General features: G+C 43.6%; 1 protein-coding gene across 1 annotated transcript; it reads left to right on the top strand.

Annotated features, from left to right (window-relative positions):
• The first annotated feature begins 3,615 nt into the window (after positions 1–3,615).
• Positions 3,616–9,012, top strand: nppc (natriuretic peptide C). The gene is made up of 3 exons (XM_055940956.1): positions 3,616–3,888; positions 5,380–5,672; positions 8,566–9,012. Exons 1-2 carry the CDS (start codon positions 3,796–3,798, stop codon positions 5,647–5,649), a joined length of 363 nt encoding a protein of 120 aa, XP_055796931.1. The 5' UTR covers positions 3,616–3,795; the 3' UTR covers positions 5,650–5,672; positions 8,566–9,012.
• Positions 9,013–9,350: the final 338 nt, after the last annotated feature.

Raw genomic sequence — 9,350 nt, 5'->3', positions numbered from 1 at the left:
GACTCTACCACTCTCAGGACAAGGACCCTACCACTCTCAGAACTAAGGCTCTACCACTCTCAGGACTAAGACTCTACCACTCTCAGGACTAAGACTCTACCACTCTCAGGACTAAGGCTCTACCACTCTCAGGACTAAGGCTCTACCACTCTCAGGACTAAGACTCTACCACTCTCAGGACTAGGACTCTACCACTCTCAGGACTCTACCACTCTCAGGACAAGGACCCTACCACTCTCAGAACTAAGACTCTACCACTCTCAGGACTAAGACTCTACCACTCTCAGGACTAAGACTCTACCACTCTCAGGACTAGGACTCTACCACTCTCAGGCTTAAGACTCTACCACTCTCAGAACTAAGGCTCTACCACTCTCAGGACTAAGACTCTACCACTGTCATGACTAAGACTCTACCACTCTCAGGACTAAGACTCTACCACTCTTAGGACTAAGACTCTACCACTCTCAGGACTAAGACTCTACCACTCTCAGGACTAAGACTCGACCACTCTCAGGACTAAGACTCGACCACTCTCAGGACTAAGACTCTACCACTCTCAGGACTAAGACTCTACCACTCTCAGGACTAAGACTCTACCACTCTCAGGACTAAGACTCTACCACTCTCATGACTAAGACTCTACCACTCTCAGGACTAAGACTCTACCACTCTCAGGACAAGGACCCTACCACTCTCAGAACTAAGGCTCTACCACTCTCAGGACTAAGACTCTACCACTCTCAGGACTAAGACTCTACCACTCTCAGGACAAAGACTCTACCACTCTCAGGACTAAGGCTCTACCACTCTCAGGACTAAGGCTCTACCACTCTCAGGACTAGGACTCTACCACTCTCAGGACTAAGACTCTACCACTCTCATGACTAAGACTCTACCACTCTCAGGACTAAGACTCTACCACTCTCAGGACTAAGACTCTACCACTCTCAGGACTAAGACTCTACCACTCTCAGAACTAAGACTCGACCACTCTCAGGACTAAGACTCGACTACTCTCAGGACTAAGACTCTACCACTCTCAGGACTAAGACTCTACCACTCTCAGGACTAAGACTCTACCACTCTCAGGACTAAGACTCTACCACTCTCATGACTAAGACTCTACCACTCTCATGACTAAGACTCTACCACTCTCAGGACTAAGACTCTACCACTCTCAGGACAAGGACCCTACCACTCTCAGAACTAAGGCTCTACCACTCTCAGGACTAAGACTCTACCACTCTCAGGACTAAGACTCTACCACTCTCAGGACTAAGGCTCTACCACTCTCAGGACTAAGGCTCTACCACTCTCAGGACTAAGACTCTACCACTCTCAGGACTAGGACTCTACCACTCTCAGGACTCTACCACTCTCAGGACAAGGACCCTACCACTCTCAGAACTAAGACTCTACCACTCTCAGGACTAAGACTCTACCACTCTCAGGACTAAGACTCTACCACTCTCAGGACTAGGACTCTACCACTCTCAGGCCTAAGACTCTACCACTCTCAGAACTAAGGCTCTACCACTCTCAGGACTAAGACTCTACCACTGTCATGACTAAGACTCTACCACTCTCAGGACTAAGACTCTACCACTCTCAGGACTAAGACTCTACCACTCTCAGGACTAAGACTCTACCACTCTCAGGACTAAGACTCTACCACTCTCAGGACTAAGACTCGACCACTCTCAGGACTAAGACTCGACCACTCTCAGGACTAGGACCCTACCACTCTCAGGACTAAGACTATACCACTCTCATGACTAAGACCATTGTAAGCAACATGGATCACATGGGTCAGGAGAATAATCCCAACAGAAAGAGAACTGTCAATTTACCCTCAACCTGAATGAAAATTATGACTGTTACCGATCTTTAAGACCAGAGACAATATCAGATGATGTTAGGTAAATAATAAATACAGTAAGCAATAGTAAATACCGTAAGCAATAGTAAATACTGTAAGCAATAGTAAATACTGCAAGCAATAATACATTCACTAAGCAATAGTAAATACAGTAAGGAAAGGACTTATTTTGGGGAATGAATGCTTAGTCCTTTGGTATTTCGAGAGAGCAAATAGTGCCACTCTGTGGTCTAAAACAGAAAGTGCTTCAACAGAATGCGCCGTAGAGCGAGGCCATCTCTCCAAAGTTGATCATATTGCTCGTCGATGGAACTTTTGCCTTGTCCACCCTTGCAATGTAGGTCGAGCAAAGTGGTATAAGTGTTTCACATCTACATAGCATCATTTCTTCGCTGCATTTGCAATCGACAAACATGCATTGCTGAAGTCAAGCGCGCGGCAACATGCTCTTAAGAGAAACGCGCACTGCAGATGTCGAAAGATAACGTGTTTCCTTCATGACAACGTGTTAGATCATTTAATCATTTAAAAACGTCTGTTTCTGAATTACATCCCTGACATGGGGATCAGATTTGACCATGGTTCATTTAATGTGCCTGTGCCTAACCGGGAGGACGCATAGGCAAACGGAGCATCTTCACCTGGGCTCCGCTATGTCGCATCAGTGATGTTTGTGGGGTCTGACACGCTCGACAAATCGAATGAACCATAGGCTTTTGATCGTGACTGACGGGTTAGAGTACACGTTTTAGGGACAGCAGGCACACACAAACGTAATGCTTGTATTTGCATGGGAATCGCACGGCAAATTAAACCCATACATATCCCCCAGGTCGATGTCCAAATGGATGCATTGATAAAAAAGTAAATGAGCATCAGTGTCGTCTAATATCTACCAATTACTGACGATAACCAAGGAAACAGCCTATCAAAGAGCGCATTTTAGGCTACAATTCTACAGCAGGTCCACACGACGCACAACCCCCCAACGTTCAGTTTCAGTCTCATTTACAAGGAGGTTGGAGCCGTTGTAATTGCCTAGATCTTTTGAATTCTAGTTTTAGAGACTCGTGTTTTAAAGTTGCGCATTATTCATTATTTTTTTCTTCACATGTTGGTGCACAGGATGAATAGGTCAATTTGTTATTATGAGTATATCAATAGAAAATACAGCTGACTAACAAATACATAATTCCAAACAAAAATACACATTTATTTACCAAGACAGTACATCTTTTGGAATGGTGTTTGATACATTTCCCCCCATCAATTTGGTAATTCTGCGTTAATGAGTGGGTTTTATCATTCCCTACAAAATCTGTTGCATTTAACAAGTCGGGTCTTGATTTCTTTGGAACTCATTGTCCAACCTCATTTCCTCGCGGTGGGTGGTTGGCATTTTAATATAGTATCATGTGTCTGCCAATGCCACACTGCTACACTTGTGAATTACATATCATTTCTCCTTTTCAAGCAAAGCAATTAAGTACTGTTTTGGTGGCAAACCAGTCGTAGTGGTGCATGGTGAAACAGTAATGTAATTGTTTTTTTGTTGTTTTATTTCATTAATTTAAGCCATAATGACCAGTGTAGGTATTATTTTAATTCATAATTTAGCACGACGCGCTTCTCAATAGATTACGCAGGTAGGCCTATGGAGAAAAAAAAACCGAAATTGGCAAGGTACAAGAGGGAGGGGGAAGGAAGACCATTACGCAGGTTGTCATGACATCACCAGCGGCTGGCTATAAAGCCGTGAATAGTAATTCGTAGAGTTAGAGTAGCACTTGGGAAGCTTGGAGTAAAGACCGACGCAGAGACAGAGAACCAATTGGTTAAACAACCAATATCATTTATCGTATACTGAACTTCGCCAAAGAGGAATCCTTTACAACAACAAAAAACTTGTCAGAATGAACATCTCACATTTGGTGGCATGTGGACTTATGATCACCCTGCTTTCACTGCGGACAGGGGCGAAGCCTCTGACACCGGCGCAACAGAAGGTGAGGTCACTTCATTGATGTGAGCGCTGTAATTTGTGAGTGGAATGCGATTCTTTGAAGAACTATATTTGCATGGGGCGCAGCTATAGCCTAACTAATATTAATCACATTACGGTGCCCCAAATAGCATCAACAACAGATGCAAGTGTAAAGACTACTGGGAATGTATATCTTGGTAGGCAGACTATCAATGGCCATATATCATATATATATAACCTAGGCTATACTATATACTATACTAAGACCATTGCATTTCCATTACACCGCTCATATTGAAGATGGAGGTCTGTATCTTATCGTACACATAGGCTATTACTGAAAGGAAAGGCTTGCTTTTTTAGTTAAAAAAAACGATCAGAGCGATATATGGATAGATACTGTGTTCTACGGCGAACCTACAGCCACTTAGGCTACTTAATTGCATAAGGTTGACTATATTCATGCCGGTACCCAAGCGCGCGTCTTGAGAAGCGCTCGAGTGGACATAGGATACGAGGACAAAGTGACCTTTACATGTAGACTACCCAAATTAGCTTTTGCGCGTCCGACATGTAACATACATGTTGACTTAGTAGGCTATTGAAGGCAACCAATCTTACATTTCTTTGAAAACGTGTTTTTTAAACTAGAAAACATCCCTTTCCCACCAGTTGAAAAGGCGCATCTGCCATCGAGAGACTCATAGCGCAAATATTTCAACGACAAAAACCATTCAATCAACGTGGAAAACTGATTGGATTTGCAAAAAGTCATCAATGTAAGGGAATTTAGTAATTGTTTAACCCAACTTTAAACCTAAATACAATGACATGGTTAAAAAAAAATCACGTTTAATTCAAGTTAGTTGACAACTAAACCAAATGTAAATCAAAACAAGACATTGAACTGACGTCTGTGAGGAGTGGGTATTCTACTGCATGCGCACCTGTCTCTCCAGCTGCATCCGTTAATCCCCGGGACTGGGAGACTCCTTTCTGACCCGTGTTTATCGCTTTGTTCAACGAATGTGCACTAGGAAAGGCTACACACCGTTTCCCATGTGTTAAAGCGCAACTGTAGCCCATGACAACACACAAATTCAGGATTTGGTTTCAAAGAACGGGCCAATTACTTGCAGCATGTTATGTGATTTCTATTCAGTAGCTAAATTAGTTGCTACACGACGAGTTCTGACCTGTCTTTTGGTTCTTCCCGACGCGAGTCAAGTGTAGACAACACTGACATGACTAGATTTAGCCTATAATTGAGGAAAGGTTTGATATGGAACACAAATACATTTATAAGACCAGTTGAAAACAAAAGTGTTGGGAAAAGTGCAGGATAGTGAGTTTACTGCTTGCCGAAGTAGGCAAATGATGTCCCGAATACGCAGATTTGTCGTTAATCAGAATCATTCCCAGATGCGCAATCTGCTGACAGGTGCTTACACAAGTCGTTTCCATAGAGAATGTATTATCTAAAGCGGGTGTCTCTCTTGTTTCTGTATCCCAGTCTCTCAGAAGTTTGCTGGGGGAGGAACTGTCGGAGTTCATGGCGTCGGGCGAGAGAGAGCAGAGGCTGGAAAAAGTACGCTCCCGGGTACGCTTGCTGCGAGACCTGCGCATGGACACTCGCGCCAAGGCCATGTGGGCGCGACTGCTGAACGACCAGCCCAGCGCACGGAGACACAAATCAAACACCAAGAAAGGGTCCGCGGCCCGGAGCGGCTGCTTCGGACACAAAATGGACAGGATAGGCACCATTAGCGGCATGGGCTGTTAGAGAAGGCATATCAAGACTTGTTGGTAAGTAACCTAAGCTCTCACGCGATCTCCCTTTCTCCATGCGCAATTGCACATCCTGTGATTAAATCAGGAGGAACGTACATCACCACCACTTTAGGATGGAAGACATAAAGGCGAATGATATATATATATTAAAGACCATTGGAAAACAACCTAATTTGAGGACAGTTCTATGGACCTACTACAAAATCCCCAATGTAACTCCTGTGAGAATTTCAGATGAGTCACACATAGACTACAGACTGTAAAAGCGTTGTTTTTAATTTTGTTTTGTTTAAAACATTTATTTAACCTTTATTTAAGGATAAATGTATGCTCGTGGAGGTGATGAGGTGGCCCCTTGTGAGCATGTCAGACTGGCAACATGTTGCCATTTCTCAACCTGGACCGTGTACAGACCTTTCAGGGGGCAGGTCCTCAAAATAAAATAAAAAATACGTTCATCATTCATTTCTCAATATTCATAAAAAATCAAGCTAGCTCACTAGCAGAGTTACATTCATCAACATCAATGATCCGCTGATAGCCCACCCTCTTGCCGATGTAAACCATGCGTTTAGGAGGCACTAACTACCTTGCATTTGTGATGAGTGTGTTGTTGCGGAAATAAATAGGCCTATGGCTCAAAAATGTTGTGACTTATCTTCAATGCTCTCCAATTCTTAAATAACGACTTCATAATATAGCCTAGTATTCATACTATTTTAACTCATAGTGGCTTGTTAGCTAGAGTCTAGACTACCAGACACATGTGCAAATCCTGACCGAAGAAGGGATGGAGTTGGATCCGGAAGGTCGGTGATGCAGCGGCTCCTCCTCTCTTTGTCTTTCTGCCTCTCTCTGTTTCGCGTAGCAGCCAACCAGATCCAATATTGATGATTATGTAAATCAAGTGTTATTCGGTGTCAATCAAATGTTATGCTGATGTGGCAGTATTGTTGATATTTAAACTAAGTAGCTAGCTACACACGATCAACCGGTCACCGCATCTCAAGCCATGCAGATTCTGGGCATGCGCGCTCCGTACAGGGCAGGCCACCGACTGGTAGGGGGTGGCGATCTTGACGACGTCACGACTAATTGCGGGCAGAACAACAAAGACAAAACTGTAGACAAAAGATAATAATATTCCACCATCAATAAGGGAACTTGGCGCGTGGGAGAGCAAAGGGGCAGGTGCTCGGCTCAGGTAGACTCCTATCACTTGGCGCGTGGGAGGGCAAAGGGACAGGTGCTCGGCTCAGGTAGACTCTTATCTGTGCACGACACATACCTGACCTCAAACTTCAGAGTAGGGATAAATCCTACAGGCTAATCCTTTTGGTTTAGGCCTACTGACTAACACAAACACATCTTATTAAGACTGCATTAGGAAGAAGGAAAGGGATGGACCTACAAATGCATCTGCTTCTTGATTGAAATCATGAACAATCAACTCCAAATGGACTTTTACAAGCAGTCCATCTATGTGCTATATGTATTTCCTGTGTGGGACAGTGGGAGATAGAATTAGAATGACAAAAGCCCCGTAGAATGAGATCACGAATCCCCTCTTGAAATGTTTCAAGTCTGTAGGAAGCGACTTGAAGTCCATACACATTGCAGGACATCGTCATAAGTAATCATAGCTGTTGGCTGAAGGCCTAATGGGTCAGATGTGAACACGATGAGGACATGTCAATGACTTCATAATTGTCCCACAATCCAGTCTGCTTTATCAATGACCTTTGGCCTGACAATAAGATCTATAGTAGATCTCAGTGTCAGGCCAAAGGCCATTGATAATGCAGAATGGATTATGGGACAATTATGAAGTCATCGACCAGTCTCTAGTAGGTAGGGAGAGGAACAACTACACCGAGAGGGAGAGAGAGCAGGTTCCTCTCTTTGTAGATGGACACACTCACAGAGAACATCTAACACACATACCCACACACAGCACCCTAGGAGGAATGTTCCAGGAAACCCTTCCTTTTTGCTCAGATAGAAAAAAGCAGAACATTAAAGGGGCGGTATGCAGAATGAGGCAATTGGGAAACCAGGTGAAACGCGTTAGCGCGGCTTGCTTGGCCTTCATGTGGTTGTGTGTGGCTAACAGTGAAATCCTGCCGCGGGGGGCTAGTGTGGCTCACAGCGTGTCTATACAGTATGTGACTACGTGTGTATGTTTCTTGGGCAGACACCTCACTTCCTCCCTTTACTAACTTTAATGTGAGAAGTGAGAGGAGTATTGGGCGGTCAATTAAGGATTGTGTGAGAGGCAAGGGCTTGACTGTGGTTGGTCGGAGCAGAGGTGTGCATTCAGACTGTTTAGTTAGAGGGCTTGTTTTAGTGAGGCTGACAGGTTAGAGGGCTTGTTTTAGTGAGGCTGACAGGTTAGAGGGCTTGTTTTAGTGAGGCTGACAGGTTAGAGGGCTTGTTTTAGTGAGGCTGACAGGTTAGAGGGCTTGTTTTAGTGAGGCTGACAGGTTAGAGGGTTTGTTTTAGTGAGGCTGACAGGTTAGAGGGTTTGTTTTAGTGAGGCTGACAGGTTAGAGGGCTTGTTTTAGTGAGGCTGACAGGTTAGAGGGCTTGTTTTAGTGAGGCTGACAGGTTAGAGGGCTTGTTTTAGTGAGGCTGACAGGTTAGAGGGCTTGTTTTAGTGAGGCTGACAGGTTAGAGGGCTTGTTTTAGTGAGGCTGACAGGTTAGAGGGCTTGTTTTAGTGAGGCTGACAGGTGATTCGCTTTATTTTGTGTCCATATCTATATCCAGTTTTCTGTGAACAGATCCATCTATTTGGAGGTTTCTGTGAACAGGTCCATCTATTTGGAGGTTTCTGTGAACAGGTCCATCTATTTAGAGGTTTCTGTGAACAAATCCATCTAACCAGGTCTTTTCTTCTTTCTTCCCAGAGCATTCAGACGATGGGTTCGGACAACTTGGATTAAGTTGGTCCTCGCCTGAGGAAAATTACCTAAAAGTGACCGATTTTTGGTACGAAAAGCCACCATGACCAACATATTCAAGGACTGAGACAACTATGATAAAACCAACCCATATGTATAACATAAACACCAACACACAATACAAAATGGCGGATAAGGGTGGAAAAACTAGAAACCGCAAAGCTGTATATTGTCGCTGCTGCTGTACATTCGTGTACTTTCATTCCGCATAAATGTATTTATGTTTTAAAAACTATTTATATGTTTATAAAAGAGATATTTATAAATATGAGTTTTATTTATGCAACATTTTGAAATGGATGCAAACTGCAGGTCAATTCTGTTTGTAACCTTTTTTTTGTCCTAAACAGTTGTAAATGTTTTCAAAATGATTAAAAAAAAACATTCCATGCACTTACGAGTCTCCTTCCAGTTTCTGTATATGGGGAAAACATGTCTAGGGCTCTATTCAGTGGGAGTCTGAGGCTTAGTTCCGTGATAGTGGACCGCTTACATAGGCCAACAAATCTCTTCATTCAGTGCTGTTGTAAATTCTAACTTTTTAAGAGGGGCAAGTGAATGGACAGAGAAATACAAGAACAACCACTGTTAGGCAAGACCAAATGCAAATATAGATACTGTATACATGTTTCCTCTGAACAGTTTCATCAGAGTCAACTGTTGTTTCTTAAGCTGCAACAGCTTTTAACATGGCAGGCTGGAGTGCTTGGAGATCCTCATGAAGGTCACGT

Source organism: Salvelinus fontinalis, chromosome 12, assembly GCF_029448725.1.
Source record: "Salvelinus fontinalis isolate EN_2023a chromosome 12, ASM2944872v1, whole genome shotgun sequence".
Classification (NCBI taxonomy): domain Eukaryota; kingdom Metazoa; phylum Chordata; class Actinopteri; order Salmoniformes; family Salmonidae; genus Salvelinus; species Salvelinus fontinalis.
The sequence above is the reverse complement of the archived record's forward strand: the minus strand, read 5'-3'. Positions and strand labels throughout refer to the sequence as shown.

Bases quoted from the DNA above. Each gene is read 5' to 3' on its own strand.
- nppc (XM_055940956.1), top strand. From the start codon at position 3,796: ATGAACATCTCACATTTGGTGGCATGTGGACTTATGATCACCCTGCTT. The intron at 3,889-5,379 runs GTGAGGTCACTT...TCTGTATCCCAG, and splicing joins TGACACCGGCGCAACAGAAG to TCTCTCAGAAGTTTGCTGGG.